Raw genomic sequence first — 19926 nt, 5'->3', positions numbered from 1 at the left:
CATTTTTTAAAAGTCCAGAATTAACATGAGTCTCTTTCTGTCCCTCCCAAATAACACCAGAGCTTGCCTGCTGCCTGGGCGCCTCCTAAACCCCAGCCAGTCCATCCACTTCAGGCTTTTTCTTCCTGAGCTACATCTTCTCCTACTTAACGTTCTGTTTTCGTTTGCAGATGACTTTATTCATGTCCACCCTGAATGAGAATTTCGCTCTTCCTTCCTGTCGGCTGAGGGTCTGGGCTCAGAGTCCTGAGTGCCAGGCCTGCCTGTGGGCCCACCTCTGTGGCTGCCCTGGGCCTTGGCCCCCTGTGTTGAGGGGTCGCCATGTCTGTCTGGGTGCAGGTTTCCTCTTACTTCCTTTGTTTTGGGTTCTTTTGCTTCCTGAATTTGAGGACTTATGTCTTTGATCGTTTGGGGGATCCTTAGTCATTATTTCTCAAATTTTGCCTTTCCCTTCTTTTCTCTTCTTTCCTCTGGAACTCTTGTGATGTGTTTGTTAGACTCTTTGATCTGTCTGCACGTCTCTTACCTTTCTTTTGTTTTCTTATTTTAATTGATATCTTTGCTCAAATTGATCTTTCAGAAAATTGATCTGCCTTCAGCTGAGACTAATCTGCGATTTGACCATCCATTGAATTTTTAATTTACGTGAATAGGTTTTTTATTTTTAGAAGTTACATTTGGTTATCTTTTGTACCTGCCTGTTCTTCATTCTTAGTGTGTTATGTTTTTAATTCCTACTTTCATGCCTCTAGTAGTTTTAGACATACATATTTCAGTTAATTCCTTTGTTAATTCTTTTGTCTGAATTTTGGGGGTCTGCTTGTGCCATTTTTTGTGGCTGTTGCCAGAGAATTACTTGCCTGTGAGTGAGGTGAGGTGAGGTATCTAAGGTGGGACTTTCTCAACTGTGGCCAGGGCTGTCCCTCCTCAGCACATTCCCTTCTGCGTCTGCCAGGCACCACCTGATCCTAGAGTCACTTTTCCTTAGTTTGTTGTCTTGAAGTTCCTGCCACACACCGAGTACTCTAATCCCACTGAACGCGATCTTCCAGGATAGAGCTGTGAGCTTCAGACTTTGTGCCTTTGCTCAGAGTACGCTTTTCTCTAGTGAGTTTGCTGTCTCCTTCAACCTCCTTTGGAGACCTTCCTCGATGAAGGGTCCGTGGTGCCTGCCGTGCGTGTGGCGTGTCTTTCCTTGTCATTCTGCAGAGCACTTAGCACAGCCTCTGGGGAGATGCGTGTGTGTCCCACCGGCCAGAAGCTTTTAGAACAGGATTCCAGTCTTTGTCGGTTTAACTCTGAGGCCAGCACATACTGCCACAATAAATAAATAATTCTGGGGTTTACTTTAAAGTACTATGCTAATAAGAATAAATAGTGTTAGATTTTTATTTCACAAAATGGCAAATAGTAAACAGATTTTTAAGACAGTGTAAAAAGATTAAAGTGAAATTCTTTTTCTACGGTGTTAGGTCAAAACAGATTTATGATTTCAAAAAAGCCAGCGTTCTTAGATTTAATGGAATCCGTAGATATCTAAGAAAGCCTCCAGTGAGTAGCCCGGTAGGGCCCCCCTTGATGAGCCTGCCCAGCTGTGTGCTTTCTCTTGCAGGTGAGCATCTGTCTGGAATGCAACAGCAGCAAACTGCGGGGCTTGAAACGGAAGTGGATCCGCTGCTCAGCCCAGGCCACAGTCCTGCACCTAAAGAAGTTCATTGCCAAAAAACTCAACCTCTCGTCTTTCAACGAGGTAAATGGAAGCTATAACGAGTCACTTCTTGTTTGTAAAAGTGATGCTTCTGAAGTTCTTCGGGTTTGTTTGCTTTTTACAGTCCTGTTTGGACATTTTCAATCAGAAAAAAAAATCTGCATTTGTTTTGCCTACCCCCAGATAGTGTGATAGTAAATAGCGGTGAAGACAGTGGAGGCCCAGAGCCCACAAACACGGGAAGCCTCTGTTGAGAGAAGAGGAAATGCCAAGGGGGCTGCAACAAGATATGTTAAATATTTTCTTTTTTTTTTTAATTAATTAATTAATTTGTTTATTTTTGCCTGTGTTGGGTCTTCGTTGCGGCACGCGGGCTTCTCACCGCGGTGGCTTCTCTTGTTGCGGAACACAGGCTCTAGGCACGCAGGCTTCAGTAGTTGTGGCGCACAGGCTTAGTTGCTCTGCGGCATGTGGGATCTTCCCGGACCAGGGCTCGAACCCGTGTTTCCTGCATTGGCAGGCGGATTCTTAACCACTGCGCCACTAGGGAAGCCCAGGATATGTTAAATATTTTCACCACAAAGAGAAGTTCTGTTCTTCAGTTTCGCAAACGGATGGATGGGTGGATGGGGATGGATAGGACGGGTGGGTAGATAGAGAAGGTACTTCCCAGTTCTGATAAATGCTGAGAATAAAGTAAAACGTGTCCCCTAGTGCTGCAGAGCAGGGCGGTGCACAGAGGGGTGAGAGCACATCAGCTTAGGGTCGTTGGGGAACCCTCCCGAGGGCGTTCACTTCTGCTCAGACATAAACTGTCAGCAGGAGCTGGCTGTGTACCAGCAAGTGTCAAGAGGAGGCACTGGGGGGCCTTAAGCCGCGGGCTTGTGGTGAGAACAGCCCTGAGGCTGTGAGGCAGGTGGGCTGCTGGGGTTCTGAGACGGAAGCAGGAGCGACCAGTTGAGGGGAGTCTGTGGCAGAAGTCCCAGGAGAGACAGGCCAGGGTAGTGCGGTAAGGATGGAAAACTGAGGCCGACTTCTCAGGTGGGCTGTAGAGAACAGTGGGTAGGACGTGGCCCTGCAAAGACGTGTGTCCACAGCCAACCCTGCAACCTGTGAGCGTGGTCTTTGCCAGAAAAAGGGTGTTTTCAGATATACTGAAGTTCAGGATCTTGAGATGAGATAATCCTGGATTATCTGGGCTGCCCCTAAATTTAGTGACATGTGCCCTCACAAAAGTGAGGCAGAGGGAAATTCGAGACACGCACAGAGGAGAAGATGGTGTGAGGACAGAGACGAGAGGCTGGGGTGATGCGGCCACAAGCCAGTGGATGCCTGGAGCCCCCAGAAGCTGGAAGAGGCAGGAAGGATCTTCCCCTGGAGCCTCCAGACTGAGCACAGCCCGGCCGGCACCTTGATTTTGAACTTCTGGCCTCCACATCTGTGAGAAAATGAGTACCTGTTGTTTTAAGCCACCAGGTTTGTGGTACGTTGTCATACCTGCCATGGGAAACCAAAACAGATTTCAATACCAGGAAGTGGAGTGCTGCTGTAACAAATACCTAAAAATGTGGCGGTGCCTTCGGATTTGGGTAAGAGGTACAGGTTGGAAGAATTTTGAGAAACATGATTTTTAAAAACCCGAATTGCCTTGAAGAGACTGTCGATATGAACGTGTCCATTAAAGGTGACTCTGGGGACGGCCGAGAGGGAAGCACGGAGCGTGGTGGAGAAAGCGCCCGTCACCTTTGAAGGTGCGTGTTGCACAAACTGAGTGTTGGTGGAAATAGGAGTATTAAAGATGCTACGGGTGAGAGCTCAGAAGGGAAAAAGGAGCATAGTATTGGAAATGGGGGAGAAAAGTGATTCTAGCTACACAGTGGCAGAAAACTGGCTGAGTTGTGTTCTGCGGTGTGTGGAAAACAGAACTTGGAAGTGGTGAACACGGATATTTAGCTGAGGACATTTTCAAGCAAAGTGCTGAAGACGTGGTCTGGTTTCTTCTTGCTGCCTGTAATAAAATGTCAGATGAATTCAGGAAGGAACTGCTCAACAAAAAGGAACCAGCACTTGATGATTTTGAAAAGTCACAGCCTATCCAGATTGCAAAAAGATGGTAATATTAGGAGTTTGACTGTTAGAAAAACATGCTCTGGAGAGAAGGCCAAGTGTGTAGCTGTTCAGCCTTTTGCTAAAGGGATTAGTTGTTTGACTCATGGCGGCTCAGCCATCTCATGGGCGGAACAGAGAGGAGTTATCCAGGAAAGATCTGCAGAGCCTGGACCTCTGACACACATGGGAGAGACGCACAAGGTTTCTAAGAATGTGCTATCAGCAGAAACACCACCAACTCGTACTGAAGGGGACAGAGACAGGAAGAAATGAGAGGCTATCAGACTTCAAAATTCTGCGCGCGGGGAGTAGGCTGATGGAGCTGCCAAGGTGAGCTACCCCTAAAGGAAAAGGAGGAACGGCTCCAAGGCAGAGCCCGGGGCCCAGAGGGTGAGGCCATCAGGGCCCAGAGAGCAGAACCTTGACCCACAGTGAGCTGTTCTCAGGTCTTGAAGCCTCATGGAATTTTCCCTGCTGGATTTCAAACTTTATTGAGACCAGTGGTCCCTTATGCCTTCTAATGTGTCTCCCTTTTGGACTAGGAATATCTATCCTGCCCCAGCCTTGTATTTGGAAAGCAGATAATGTGTTTTCTAGTTTCGCAGATCCACAGCTGGAAAGGCATTTGCCCTAGGAGGCATCGTACCCAGAGTCTCACCCATACCTGATTCCTGTGATTTAGAAGATAAGATCTGGGACTTTGAGCTGATGGTGTGTAGATGAGATTTGGGGATTTGGAGTTGATGCTGGAGTAGATTGGGTCTCTTGGAGATGTTGGGGTTCGGTGAATGTGTTTCGCACGTGGGATGGATGTGGATTTTGTTGGGTCAGAAGGCAGACTGTAGTATGTTAAGTGGTGACGCAGCCAAAAGATATGTCTACTTCTAACCCCCAGAACACGTGAATATGACTTTATTTGAAAAAAAAGATTTTTGCAGACATGTGAAGAATCTTGGGACGAAGAGACCATCGTGTATTATCCAGGTGGGCCCTACATTCAATAACAAGTGTCCTTATGAGAGAAGGCAGACACAAATTGTCTCAATAGATTTAATTATACAAAGTATCTTCTCAGACCACAGTGGCATGAAGTTAGAAATCAATAACCAAGGGAAAACTGGAAAATGCACAGAATTGTGGAAATGAAACAACGCAGCTTTAAACAGCCAACGGATCAAAGGTTAGAAAATACTTAGAGAAGAATGAGAACAAAAACACCATGTCCAAAACTAATGGGATACAGTGAAAGCAGTGCTAAGGGGAGATTCATAGCTATAAACACTTACCTTAAAGACAAGGAAGATCTCAAATCAACAACCTAAGTTTACAACTTAAGGAATTAGAAAAAGAAGAGTAAGCTAAACCCAAAGCTAGCGGAAGGAAGAGAATAGTAAAGATTAGAGCAGAAACAGACAAAATAGGGAATAGGAAAACGGTAGAGAAAATCAGTGGTTCTTCAGAAAGGTCAGCAATGTTGACAGACTTGTAGCTGGATGAGCTAAGAGAAGACTCAAATTCTGTAATCTGAAATGGAAGTAGGGTCATCACTACTGATTCTTCAGAAATACGTTGTAAGAGATCACCATGAACAATTGTATGCCAACAAATTGGATAACCAAACGAAATGGACAAATTCCTAGAAACACAAAGCTATCAAGACTAAGTCACAAAGACGTGGAAAATCTGAATAGACCTATAGCTCATAAGGAGATTGAATCACTAATCAAAATCTCCCAACAAAGAAAAGCCCTGGACCTGACGGCTTCACTGAATTCTACCAAACATTTAAAGAATTAATACCCATCCTTCTCAAGCTTTTCCAAAAGGTCGAAGAGGAGGGAGCGCTTCCCAACTCATTTCATGAGGCCAGCATAACCCTGATGACAAAGCCAAATAAAGACACTACAAGAAAAGAAAACTACAGACCAATATCCCATATGCACATTGATGCAAATATCCCAACAAAATGCTAACAAACAGAATTCAGTGTATGTGAAAAGGTTTTACACACCATGCCCAGGCGGGACTTATTTCTGGAATGCAAGGATGGTTCAGCATATGAAAATTGATTAATATAATTATGCCACATCAACAGAGTGCAGGAAAAACCACACGATCATCTCAGTTGATGCAGAAAAAGCATTTGACAAAATTCAATACCCTTTCATGATAAACACACTGAACAAACTAGAAAGAGTAGCCATATATGAAAGTAAAATAAAATCCATACATGAAAAAACCGTTCTGAATATCACACTCAGTGGTGAAAAAGTAAAAGCTTTTTCTCTAAGATAAGGAACAAGCCAGGGAGGTCCACTTTTACCCTTTCTAGTCAACATAATACTGGGAATCCTAGCCAGAAAAATTAGACAAGAAAAAGAAAGAAAACACATCCAAATTGGAAAAGAAGAATTTAAAACATTATCTCTGTTTGCAGATGATATGATTTTATATGTAGAAAACCCTAAAAATTCCACACACACAGACATGAAAAAGAACCTGTCAGAACTAATAAATTAATTCAGCAAGGTAGCAGAATAGAAAGTCAACAGAAAAATCATATGCATTAGCTCAGTATCAAAAAAACAAACAACCCAATCCAGAAATGGGCAGAAGACCTAAATAGCTATTTCTCCAGAGAAGACATACAGATTGCCAACAAACACATGAAAGAATGCTCAACATCATTAATCATTAGAGAAATGCAAATCAAAACTACAATGAGGTATCACCTCTCACCGGTCAGAATGGCCATCATCAAAAAATCTAGAAACAATAAATGCTGGAGAGGGTGTGGAGAAAAGGGAATCCTCCTGCACTGTTGATGGGAATGTAAATTGATACAACCACTACGGAGAACAGTATGGGGGTTCCTTATAAAACTAAAAATAGAAGTACCATATGACCCAGCAGTCCCCCTACTGGGCATATACCCTGAGAAAACCATAATTCAAAAAGAGACATGCACCCCAATGTTCACTGCAGCGCTGTTTACGATAGCCAGGACATGGAAGCAACCTAAGGGTCCATCAACAGATGAATGGATAAAGATGATGGCACATATATACAATGGAATATTACTCAACCATAAAAAGAAACGAAATTGACTTATTTGCAGTGAGGTGGATGGACCTAGAGTCTGTCATACAGAGTGAAGTAAGTCAGAAAGAGAAAAACAAATACCATATGCTAAAACATATATATGGAATCGTAGGGAAAAATGGTTCTGATGAACCTAAGGGCCGGACAGGAATAAAGACACAGACGTAGAGAATGGACTTGAGGACACGGGGAGGGGGAAGGGTAAGCTGGGACAAAGTGAGAGAGTGGCATGGGCATATATACACTACCAAATGTAGAATAGATAGCTAGTGGGAAGCAGCCGCATAGCACAGGGAGATCAGCTCGGTGCTTTGTGACCACCTAGAGGGGTGGGGTAGGGAGGGTGGGAGGGAGACGCAAGAGGGAGGAGATATGGGGATATATGTATATGTATAGCTGATTCACTTTGTTATAAAGCAGAAACTAACACACCATTGTAAAGCAATTATACTCCAATAAAGATGTTAAAAAAAATCAGATGCATTTTTGTACATGAGCAATGAACAATCTGAAAAGGAAATTACAGAACTCATTTCATTTGTAGTAGCATCATAAAGAATAAAATACTTAGGAATTAACCAAGGAGGTGAAAGACTTGTACAATGAAAGTTACGAAAATCGCTGAAAGAAAGACAAGCACGTGGAAACACATCCCACATTCATGGATTGGAAGACTTAATATTGTTAAATGTCAGTATTACCCAAGTAATCTACAGATTCAGTGCAATTCCTATCAAAATCCCAAAGATGTTTCTTGCGGAAAAAAAAAAAGAAATCCATCCTAACTTTTTTTTTTTCTTTTTTTTTTTTTTTTGCGGTACGCGGGCCTCTCACTGTTGTGGCCTCTCCCGTTGCGGAGCACAGGCTCCGGACGCGCAGGCTCAGCGGCCATGGCTCACGGGCCCAGCCGCTCCGCGGCATGTGGGATCTTCCCAGACCGGGGCACGAACCCGTGTCCCCTGCATCGGCAGGCGGACTCTCAACCACTGCGCCACCAGGGAAGCCCCATCCTAACTTTTTTATGGACTCTCAAGGGACCCAAATAGCCAAAACATTCTTGAAAAAGAGCCAAACTGGAGGACTTGAACTTACTCTAAAGATAACACGAATCAAAACAGTGTGGTGTTGGCATAAAGACAGACAGACTAATGGACCAGAATGGAGAGCTCAAAAGTAAACCCTCACATATGTGGTCAACTGACTTTTGACAAGGGTGCCAGGACCCTTCAATAGTCTTTTCAACAAATGGTGCTGAGAAAACTGGATATCCACATGCAAAATAATGGAGTTTGACCCTTACCTAATACGATATACAAAAATTAATTCAAGGGACTTCTCTGGTGGTCCAGCGGTTAAGACTCCATGCTCCCAATGCAGGGGGCCCGGGTTCAATCCCTCGTCAGGGAACTAGATCTCACATGCCACAACTAAAGATCCTTGCTTGCCGCAGCGAAGATCCCACATGCCTCAACTAAGACCCAGCGCAGCCAAATAAGTAAATAAATATTTTTTTAAAAAAATGTATCAGGGATATAAATGTAAAACCTAAAACAATAAAACTCTTAAAAGAAAACACAGGACAAAAGCTTAATGACGTTGGAGTTGGCAGTGATTGGTTGGATAGAATACCCAAGGCACAGGCAACAAAAGGAAAAATAGACAATTGGGACTTCCTTGAAATTAAAAAAAAAAATTGTACACAATGGAAGAAAGTATTTGCAAGTCATATTTCTGACAAGGAATTACTATCCAGAATATATAGACAGTTGCTAAAATTCAACACAAACTCAAACAACTTGAGTAGACATTTCTCCAAAGAAGATATATGAGTGGCTGACAAGCACATGAAAACATGCTCGGCTTCCCTGGTGGCACAGTGGTTGAGAGTCCACCTGCCGATGCAGGGGACACGGCTTTGTGCCCTGGTCTGGGAGGATCCCACGTGCCGTGGAGCGGCTGGGCCCGTGAGCCATGGCCGCTGAGCCTGCGCATCCGGAGCCTGTGCTCCGCAACGGGAGAGGCCACAGCAGCGAGAGGCCCACGAACCACAAAAAAAAAAACAAAAAACCATGCTCAACATCACTGATCATAGGGGAAATGCAAATCAGAACTGTAATGAGACCCAGCCCATACCCAGTAGGATGGCTACTGTAAAAAACAAGTAAGCAAGTGCCGGTGAGGAAATGGAGACGTTGTCACCCTGTGCACTGTTGGTGGATGTAAAATGGTGCAGCCACTCTGGAAAACAGTACGGGGGTTTCTCAAAAAACTAAACATAGAGCTACCATGAACACCAGCAATTCCACCTCTGGGTAAAAATACCCAAAAGAATTGAAAACAGGATCCCAAGGAGATATTTGTACCCCCATGTTCGTAGCAGCATTATTGGCAGTAGGCAAAAGGTGATACGTGAACAAAATGTGGTCCGTCCATACAATGAATATTCAGCCCCAGACAGGAGGGAAATTCTACACCCGCTACAACGTGGGTGAACCTTGAGGACACGATGCCAAATGAAATGGGCTGGGCACAAAGGGGCAAGTACTGTCTGATTCCACTATACAAGGCCCCTAGAATCATAAAGACAGAAGGTAGAATCAGGGTTTCCAGGGGCTGGGGACAGGGGGATGGGAAGTTATAATGGGGACAGAGTTACAGTTTTACAAGATGAAAAGTCTGTGGATGGATGTGGTGACAGGTGCACGTTACGAGTGTATTTAATACCACTGAGCTGTGCACTTAAAAATGGTTAAGATGGTAAATTTTATGTGTATTTTACCACAATTTTTTTAACAATATAAAGGAATGAACTATTGATACCCACAGAGAAGAGAGTAGAGGGAGTTTTGAGTCACAGAGTGGAAGGGCCACCTGAGGATGGAAGCAGAGGTTGGAGGGATGCAGCCACAGGTCAGGGAACCCTGGAGACTCCAGAGGTTGCGAGCCCGTGGACTCCCAGACCGAACTCTGAGGCTGCGTTTCTGGAGTTACACGTCCCAAAGTTATGGTGTTTCCATGGCAGCCACAGGAGACACAGGTGCCGGACCCTTCTTCCCTTGCCCTGAGAGAGAAGTTTAGAAGACCATCTGGGGGCTTCCTGGCGGTCCGGTGGTTAGGACTCAGCAGTTTCACTGAGGTGGCCCGGGTTCAGTCCCTGGTCGGGAACTAAGATCCTGCAAGCTGTGCGGTGCTGCCAAAAAAACCTAGAAAATATAAAAATAAAAGACCGTCTGGGTCAACAGCATTTGTCATCAGGGAAATGCAAATTACAACAACAGCAAGGTCCACTCCACACCTGTCAGAGTGGCCGGAATCCAGGGCGCTGGCGACGCCGGGTGCTGAGCAGCAGGGACCCTCATCCCCGCCACTGGGAACGCAGCTGGGTGGTTTCTCACAAAACTAAACCCACTCACCATACGATTCAGCCGTCAAGCCCCTTGGTACTTACCCAGAGGAGCTGAAAACTTATGTCCACACAGAAACCTGCACGCAGATGTTTATAGCAGCTTTAATCGTAGTTGTCAAAACTTGGAGACAGCTAAGGTGTCCTTCAGAAAGTGAATGGATACGTAAACAGTGGCCCATCCAGACAGAAATGTTACTCAGCGCTAAAAAGAAAGGAGCTATCAAACCATGAAAAGACACGGAGGAGCCTTCAGTGCGTACGACTGAGAGAAAGAAGCCAGCCTAGAAGGCTACCCACTGTGTGCTCCAGTTCGATGACATTCTGGAAAAGGTAAAACTGTGGAGACAGTGAAAGGGTCACTGGTTGCTGGGGGCTGACGGGGAGGGATGAACAGGCAGGGAAACGACTCTGTGTGACGCTGTCATGGAGGACACACGTCGTCATACGTTTGTCCAGACCCCCAGAAGGCACAACACGGAGCGTGAACCCTCATGTGAACCACAGACTGGGTGGTGATGGGGGTCATCGGTTGTAATGAACGTTTTCATCGGGGCTGTTGATGGTGGAGGAGGCTGTGAGGTGGGGGCAGGAGACACACGAGAACTCTACCTTCTGTGAAATTTTGCGCAAACCTAAAACCGCTCTCAAAAGTCTTTTAAAACTAAAAAGGGAGAAGCTGTCTGTGGAGCCCATTACCTTCTTCCACTGAGGTGAAGGGGACAAACCTGGCCAAGAGGGGACTGATGTCGGGGGACAGCGTGCTCTCTAGTGAAGGCAGTCTGGGCGCCAGAGCCCCGTGACGGGGGCGCTGCCTTGTGTGCGGACGGAGGCCCCCCGGTGCTCTGGGCCCTCTGGGGGGGGTTGGGCCTTCCAGGCGCCGCTTCCCACCTGTGCTGCCCCAGAAAGAGGGCAGGTGGCCCTTCAGTGACTGGCGTGACCGCTGCGGCCCCAGAGACCATGTGTCCTGAGCGCCAAGCCCTTGGCCCCGCTGACCGAGGTCTTGTTCTCCCGTCAGCTGGACATTTTATGCAACGAGGAGATCCTTGGCAAGGACCACACGCTCAAGTTCGTCGTCGTCACGAGGTGGAGATTCAAGGTGAGACTTTGGCGTGATGCGTTGTGTGTGATTTTCCGGGTCTGCTCAGGACAGCAGCTGCTTTGTGGGCACATCTGTTTCCTGGAGTTTAGGCATAACGAGCAGACCAGGCACGGGGTTGTCAGGAATGCGGCCGTTCTGAAGCTGCATCGGCCTCAGAGTTGTGTGGTCGGGGAAGGCATGGTCTCCAGGCCCTGACTCGCCCCACCCCTCCTGGTTGAGGTGACCGGCGTCCTGGGGGGAGTGGCCGGTGCAGTCAGAGGACACGTCCCCTCGAGCCGCAGCGCCTCTCTCTGGAACAGGAGGCAGATGAGTGGGACCCCATCTTCGGGGGCTGCCTGGGAGCAGGGTAGAGACAGCCTGGCCGACACCCCCAGCTGGGGCCGAGGTCTGAGGGCGAGTGGGGCACAGAGAGAAAAGGCAGGAGCGGGTGTGCGGACCGGGCGTGGGGCTCACCCTCCGCAGCTGACGAGTGTGGGACCGTCGCCAGCCTGTCCCCTTGGGGTCACCGGTGCCGTTCCCTCGCCCCCCTTGTCTTGCAGAAAGCACCGCTCCTGCTGCACTACAGACCCAAGATGGACCTGCTGTGAGCCGCGGCACAGCAGAGACTCAGCCGCCGGGCGCCCCGCGAGTACGCAGCCAGGCGGGGCCGCCACCGCGTAGGATGCTGCCCTGGGCACCGTTTGGACTGGGTCCCGAACAGAGAATATTTATCACTTTTGTATGAGAATCACACTCGCGAGGCGCTGCGGCACAGGGTTACGGACGCGCCTCGCCTCGCCTCGCGGCCGGGGCGCCTCTGCCCCAGCGGGAGGGTGTGGCGACGGCCTTTGCCGACCCGTGACCTTTGCTTGCTTTCCAGGTCTTGAAAATCTCGGTCACTTCCGTTCAGTTTATGAGTTAGGTTTCACGATAAGCCCCCAAAATACTTGTACGTTTACTGAATCCTTCCTAAGTTATTGACAAAATGTCTTTTCACGTGAATGACGATATTTATGTGGCCTTTAGCTTCCTGAAGACTTAGAAGATATATAAAAATTTAATTTAAAAGCATACCAAAAGAGGCTTCCATGAGTATCGTGAGGTAACCATGGTATTTCATTTTCCACGTCAGGGAACGTGAAGCCGAGGGCCGCCCTGACTCCGGGGGGCCCGCAGCCCAGCTGGGGGGCTGCGTCCTGGCCCCGACGCGGCTGCCCCGCCCGGTCAGCAGGGCGGACCGGAAGACGACAGTTCGCAGAACGATTCTTGTTCTCAAAAATTGTTTCTCTTAAATAGGGCACGAGTTGTTCGGTGCCGTCGTTTAACTTCCCGCTTATTCTTTCCCATTTTTGTTTTGCTGAAGAGATTGATGGTGGTGGCGGGGGGCCTTTCCCGAGACGGCGCCCCCGTCCGCGGCGCGGCTGGTGCCCAGGGGGCGTGTCCCCACCAAAGCCCCACGTGTGCAGACCCCGGGTCCCACCACGCCCACCGTCAGAGGTGGGCGCGTCCCCGTGCTCTCGTGGAGCAGCTGGCGCGCTCTGGCCGCTGTTGGCGGGCACGCTAGAGCCACAGAGGGCGGGCGGGCGGGCGGGCGGGCCCCTGTGCGGCTGAAGCGGCTTTTCCAGTGACTTAATGACCTACAGCGCGGGCAGACGCAGCACACCCTCTGTTAGCCCTTTCTCCTCCCAAATGTTAATATTTTGTGGAATTGGAGAATAAACTCTTTGCCAGCACATCCATTTTTGTTCCTTTAAGATAGTAACTTGGAATGTGTAACGACAGGAGCGAGGAGACGGGCCTTCTCCGGGTGGTAAGCTGGTCCCCGCTCCGTGGCCGTCCCTGTCCGCGTCCGGTGGCTTCTGCCTGACCTTTGGGCTCCTCCCCCTCTGTCACCTCCTGCATCACCGGGGTGCTGGGGTCCTGGGGCCGCCTCCCTTGGTAGGTGGTCCTGACGGTGGCTTGAGAGCCAGGTTTTCCATGGAGAACTTCACCTTGGTGACTAGAGTTTTTCTCGAACTCGCTTTGGAAGTGGTGGTTGGGCTCATCGACATTCAAGTTTGTTTGTTTGTTTTCTGCTTCCTGTTTCATACTTACAAATGTCAGAAGCAGCTCCCTTAGTGATGGGAAAAACAAATTAACTCAGTCCAAGTGGTTTTAATATAAGGCCTTTCAGAAACATAAAACCAAGTTTTTCTTAGGAATTGGTCAAAGTTCATCTCTCTCTTTAAGCCCGTTACTCCCGGGACCGTTTGAATGATCAGTTCCCTGCGCCTGTTGTTCATCCCGATCATTTGTTAGGGTCACTATTCAAGGGTTCAGTGAGTAGATGTGTATGACTAAGTATTACCTGTCTACCTCAAATACACATTTCTGCTGAAGCATTCTGTAAAACCGTGTGTTCTCAATGCAGTTGAAGTGTACCGTTAGAATTTAGGTATTTTCCTGTGTGATGAAAGGAAAGAAGGATTAAACAGTGTGAGCGTCCAAATTCAGATAAAATTAATTCACAGGTCAGATTAAAATGAACCTGGCTGTATAATCTCATAGTATATATTTGTAACTTTGCAGCTATCTTTGCAATCACTTGAATTTGCTATGGTGCTAAGTCGACGTACTTAATACACAGAGAGGTGGAGATGAGTCAGAGCTGGCGTCACCATCCCCACTGGGCCCTGGCCACCTGCTGATCCCGCGTTTGTGTCCGTGTTACCCTGATGAAACCTCAGCAGCAGAAGTACCCATTTTTCTAAGATGTCCTCGTGCAGACCGTCTTCACTGCAGGAGATCCCTGTTCCCGCCAGCTCCGGTCTGACCGCAGCCTTACGGGGACGGAGCTGGGGGCCTCGCCGTCAGAGGGAAACTTTCACTTTTCTCTCGTGTCCGTTTAACATCAACGGCAGAATTTTATCTTTTCCAGCATAAAAGCCAGGATCAGTTAGTGATTGGATCCTATTAAGTTTGTTTTTTGTTTTGAACAGATGGAGTTACTGTGAAGTAGTTTTCACAACTCTTCATGCTGGAAAAACAAACGCCGTCAGTTACCGAACGGCACCCTCGTCAGCAGCGTGGGCTCGTCAGCAGCACAGGGTCTCACTAGGTACAGGTGTCATGAAAATAGAAGATTCAGATAGAATATATAATATTGAATTTAAGATTTGGGGGGTTAAAAAGAAGAAAACTTAACTTTATAAAATTATTTATTCTATTTTAAGCCTTCTGTCATATTTTCCCATCCAGTTGTTTGGTTTCAGTGGTCCAGCTTTATTTACAGGCATATAAGATGAAATTGGGAGGCGTTCTGCAAGCTTCTTCCTTTTGCTTTGAGTAGCTTCCGACTCGTGTGCTTTGTGTTACCCGGATGAGAAGCGGTTGGTGCTTCTGCGCGATAGGCTCCAGCGGGCGGCGCCACGCGTACGTGGAGTGTCCGTGGCATCTGCTCCGCCGAATGGAGGCAGTGTAGGCGGACTCTCGGAACGTGTACGTTCAGCCCTTTGGTTTTCCTTTTCCGTCGTCGTTCTCATGAAAACACTGTTGCTGGGAATGTGCGTGGGCCTGTGCAAGGGGCTCGGCCATCGGTAAGAGTGAGTGACCGGCCAGCGGCCGCAAGTTGACGTGCGGCCTAGGCTGGCCTCGTGCCTCAGACCCCGCGCGCTGGTGGCCCAGGACGCGCCCCCGTGTCGACCACAGATGTGACGGTGCTACTTTCCCAGGCTCCTGAGCCCGCCGGCGCGCGCGGCCTTGATGCCTCCTCGTGGCATTTGAGGTCTTTAGAAATTCGTTTGTTTTTTCTTCAAAGCCCACAGGATGGATTTTACAGTGATTTTGAAGTGTGTCATTGGATTGAATATCATAGGAACAAGCCAGCTGATTTCTACCTTGTACGTGAATATTTGATGTGCTCTCAAAACATTGAAAACACATTTAGTGCAGATAGATCACAAGAAGTTCAGTTTCTCTGTTTCCTCAGGAAATCATTTACACTCCAGCACATCACATGTGACCTTAGCGTGATAAACCAATGTGTTTCTCTGCCTTGGTATTTAAACAAACTACATAGGTTGGGATAAGTCGGTTAGAAAACAATTCAAGCGACACCACAATCATCACTGAGATTCTGTCCCTTCCTGGGGACCGCCGGGCCCCTCACCAGCTCACGTGGTCTCTGTGTCCGTGGGTGCATCTGAAGGGGGCCTGAAGTTTACGTGTCCCCTAGAACGTGTGTAGCATTAGCGTAAATGTCTAGTTCAACAGCTTCATTGGGTGCAAGAAAACCATTTTTCCCGTATGATGCAGCGTTCAGGGGCGAGAGCCCTTGCCAACCCTGGCATCCCGCGTGGAGATCGGGGGCTCTGGGGGATTGTGGAGGTGACGCTGCAGACACATGTTTTTGACTGTTTAGTTTGGAAGTTTACATTTTTTATGCTTCGTGTTGGTGTGTAATTTTTTGTACTCTTGGTGGCTAGGTTTTATCTAAAATCTTTTTTGGAATATTGCTTAACTGTTTTGATTTTATGATAGTGAAGCTTGTATTCAGTGTTTTGCCAATTGATATTATATGCTTGTAATAAAAGCAAAAGGAAAACCTACCTAGTTCTCTGAGGCTGGACGTTTGTTACCTAAGATGTTTGTAAGAGCGTGAGATAGGTGCCCTGTTAGGGTGATACGGTGTAACGAAGAGTGCCGTGGGTATTGGTGAGGGCGCACACACGCCACACTGGGCCCTCCCCTCCCACCCCAGCCTGGACCCTCACAGGTTAACGACTCTGCCCCACATGGCGTTTGTGACTGACTTCATGAAGCTGGTCCAGTGTTGGCGCCAGAGGCTCGATGGGAACTCCGGGAGCCCACACGCATCTGTGTGCATGGAGAGAGAACTGTCTTTGGTTGGTAGCTGTGTGTGCCAGGGAACCGGTGTGAAAGAAAACCTCTGATTCCCCTGAGCGGTGGACCGCCGGTTGGAGTTGCACCCTCTCTTGGCGTGTTGGGACACGTGTGCATACACATTTCTCGTGAGGGTGCCCTCTGCCTCCCTTTTGTTCTGTCCAGGCCTTGGTGGGGGCGGTGAGTGATGCCCTCCCACACGGGAGGTTCTAAGACTCATCTCTTCCGGGAACACCCTCACACACACACCAGAATAATTTTAATCTCGGCACTGGGCCCCGTCAGGTTGACACATGCGACCAGCTATCGCAGACAATTTACTATATCCATAACTTTTAATTTTTAAAGGTTAAGTAATTTACAGCAATCTTGAAAATCTGAGGGAACCAGAACCGAACAAAAGGGAGAATATGTTGACCAAAATTATGCGCTCGTGGGTTTCAGATCATTAAACTTTAAAGATAAATTTAGTCTTAAGAAACTAATTTTACCTATTTTACTTATTTTTGGTAAATCGTTTACTCCACCTAACGAATGTCAAGGTGCCGAAGCCACGTGTAAATGTCCACGTTCACCGGGGCGCTGGGTGGGCTGCAGGGACGGCCGGAAGCAGGCTTCATCAGGGCCCGTGACTCCAGGAAAGAGTGAGAAGGAGATCAGCCAGGCCCAGGTCTCCCCTGCCCCCCAGCCCCTGAGCCTGGGAGGAGGGGCTGCGAGGGACTGAGGGGAGGCTGCGCCCGCCTGTAGCTCACACAGGAGATTTGCTTCTCCAGCGAGACTCCATTTGCATGAAACGTGCAAGTCCCGCTTTACCGGCAGCGCTGTTACAGGTGTGATGCTGCACCCCCTGCCGTGAGACAGAGGCTTTGGAGGCCGCACACAGCACGCACGGCCAGGGGCCTCTGCCACACCTGCTGCCTGGCTGAGGACAAATGTCTCCCTTTGACTTCTGGTTCTTACGGATGAAACCCCCAGTGGGGCCAGCAGTCCTCGTTGCGGCAGCTGTGGCCAGGCCCGGGGCATGGGGCCCTCTTGCTAGGTCGGTAACCTCGCGGCGCCCACTCCCAGTTGCGCTGGAGTGCAGCCGTGCTCCTGTAACAGGCCCCTGCAGGGTGTGCAGGCAGCCCCTCCGTCCAGGTGGCAGGCAACACCCCATGCATTTGGTGTGTTTTGCCTTTACGTGGCAGGTGGCCGTGGGAGGCCTGTCAGTCTCAACCACCAGCAGGCTGACGTATCCGTCAGACTCTTGTTGCAGCCTGATTGTCTCTGGATTTTATTTGAATGTGAAAATATAAACCATTTGACAGTGAATCCTGTGGGGCTTTTTGTTTGTTTTTTTTAACGTGTGTTGGGTACTATGATAACAAAGTTGCTTCTTTAGGAACATTTTTAGTCACAAACCTTTTGAGGCATAAACAGATCTGGCCCTTATAACAAACAGACCAAGTATGAAAATGCACCGGCTAAGTACGTATTCTTGTTGGTGGGAAATGGCTTTTTCCACTAACACCTCAGGAAGCACAAAGCAGGCATTAATCCCAGCTCAGTCCTGGGAGGTGTTTCTGGTGATTCTACTGCTTACAGGCTGTTGTCTGTAGGACCCCAGGGCTTGGGCGGGGAGGTCCTGCGACCCCAGGGCTCTGGAGAGAGATGGGGAATGGTCCCAGGACAGCCAGGGGTCCCCGGGATCCACACTTCTCTTCCTGGCCCCGCGTGGTGCTTTGGCTGTGCAGGTGTTACAGGTGTTACTCCCCCTGCCCCTCGGCTGTCTCTGACCCCACACCCAGGGCGGCAGGAGGGGCCCGGAGCCCCATCTCCCGCGAACGCAGCCAACACGGATCGAAATACTGCCTGATGGAGCTGCGGCTGGTCTGGGCCGCCTGCTCCCTCAACGCCCAGGTTGGCCCCTGTGAGGGTTCCTTTTGAGGGCTTGCTTAGTGAAGCTCCCAAGGGTGAAGTGGGGCCCCCGGGGGCCTGCCAGAATCGCAGGGTGTGTGTTCTGTTTGTCGTCCAGCGTGGAAAGCGCTTCCTCGCACTGTGTCAGTGTCGCCTTTTCACCCATGACGCTCGTGCGCTCAGACCCCCTTCAGGGTCTTGCAGAGGGGCTTCCGGGTTTTCCTCCCAGAGGGCTCACGTATTTCTAGTTTGGCTTATTTCTTGTGTTTCCTCAGGGAGGCGGGGCACCTGCTTATATGGAATGGAGAAGACACTGGTGTTTGTACCCAATCTGCTGGTTCCGGGAGTGGCGGGGTGGGTGTCCTGGACGCCCACAGGCAGCAGTGTCACAGCAAACACACGGACCCCTGTGCTCCTCTGCGGGCTGCGTGTGCGCGGCTGCATCTCGAAGAATGTTGGCGGCAAAGGAAGCTTGCTGTGCGTTCAGACTTGAGTGGGAAGACTCTTGACGTCTCCATTTAAGCACAGTTGTGGAGTTTTGATAAATACTGTTGACTAAGTCGAGAAATTTCCTTCTGTTAAAGCTCACTAGACATTTTAGTCTAGAATGTGTAATTTCCATTTTTTAAATTACAAATTTTAAGTAAAAAAAAAATTTTTAAGTAACCTTTCTGTTTTGTTTTTGGATTTTTAACACATACACAGATTCATGCAACCACCACTACAGTCAGGACACAACAGCTCCATCATCCCAAAGACCTCCTGAGTGCCGGTCCTCCTCTGCCACCCCCACCCCCCATAATTCCTGGCAGCCACTGATCTCCGGCATTGTAATCTTGCCTTTACCAAGGCCAAGGCGGCTCCAGCTCCCGCTCAGGTCCCCACAAAGGCTCCCAGGTAGAGACCTTTATCTGCCCATGTGAGGACAGAAGGACTAGTGTGACCCCTGGGCTGCTGTCTGCATGGGGCTGGTGTCCTGTGCTATTTGTATAAATAAACCTGAGGCAGGACCTGTCAAAAAAAAATGTCGTGTAAATAGAATTGTACGCGTCACCTTTGAGACTGGACTCCTGGACTCGGCGTACTGCCTTTGAGATCCATCCGAGTGGCCAAATGGCTCATATGTCCTGTGACGTGGATGGACCACAGTTTGCCGGTTCACCTGATGAAAGACTTTTGCATTTTCAATTTTTGATGATTGTGAACCTCATGTACAGGTTTGCATGTGGACGTAAGCTCTGTTTCTCTACAAAGTAGGATTTCTGGGTCGTATGGTGAGTGTATGTTTAAGAAACTGCTGAACAGGATTTCCCTGGTGGTCCAGTGGTTAGAATCCGCCTTCCAATGCAGCGGGCGCGGGTTCTATCCCTGATTGGAGAAGTAAGATCCCACATGCCGTGTGTTGTGGCCAAAAAAACAGAAAAAGAGAAAAGACCTCCGAGCGACAGTTTCCAGACTGGCTGCCCGACTTTGCATTTCCAACTGCAAGGCCTGAGCCATTCCAGCACCCCACATCCCAAAGTACCAGCGTTCTCTTTGATTTGAGACGTTTTTGGTGGTGTGTGGTGGTGTGTCGTTGTGGTTTGAACTTGCATTCCCTAGTGGCTTTCCTGTTGGTCCTCTTTTCGTGTGCTTATCTGTCATTACATCATCTTTGGTGCACTGTCTATTCATGTCTTTCGCCTACTTTTTAACTGGGTTATTTTCTTACTGAGTTTTGAGAGTTTTTATATATTCTGGATACCA

At 48.5% G+C, this 19926-nt stretch overlaps 1 protein-coding gene across 5 annotated transcripts in view; it reads left to right on the top strand.

The window, feature by feature from the left end:
- PCGF3 (polycomb group ring finger 3) overlaps window positions 1-18846 on the top strand; it is a 57866-nt gene extending 39020 nt beyond the window's left edge. For 3 of the 5 annotated variants that reach the window (XM_060148982.1, XM_060148980.1, XM_060148981.1), the window contains exons 9-11: window positions 1613-1750; window positions 11341-11421; window positions 11964-18846. In XM_060148982.1, the coding sequence (XP_060004965.1) occupies window positions 1613-1750; window positions 11341-11421; window positions 11964-12011 (267 nt within the window). In that variant the 3' untranslated portion in view covers window positions 12012-18846. Of the gene's footprint in view, window positions 1-1612; window positions 1751-1891; window positions 2014-11340; window positions 11422-11963 lie in introns of those variants that run through there. The other 2 variants (XM_060148983.1, XM_060148984.1) reach the window with 2 other exon arrangements.
- Window positions 18847-19926: the final 1080 nt, after the last annotated feature.

Source organism: Lagenorhynchus albirostris, chromosome 4 (assembly GCF_949774975.1).
Source record: "Lagenorhynchus albirostris chromosome 4, mLagAlb1.1, whole genome shotgun sequence".
Taxonomy (NCBI): Eukaryota; Metazoa; Chordata; class Mammalia; order Artiodactyla; family Delphinidae; genus Lagenorhynchus; species Lagenorhynchus albirostris.
This window is presented reverse-complemented; position numbering and strand designations above follow the sequence as displayed.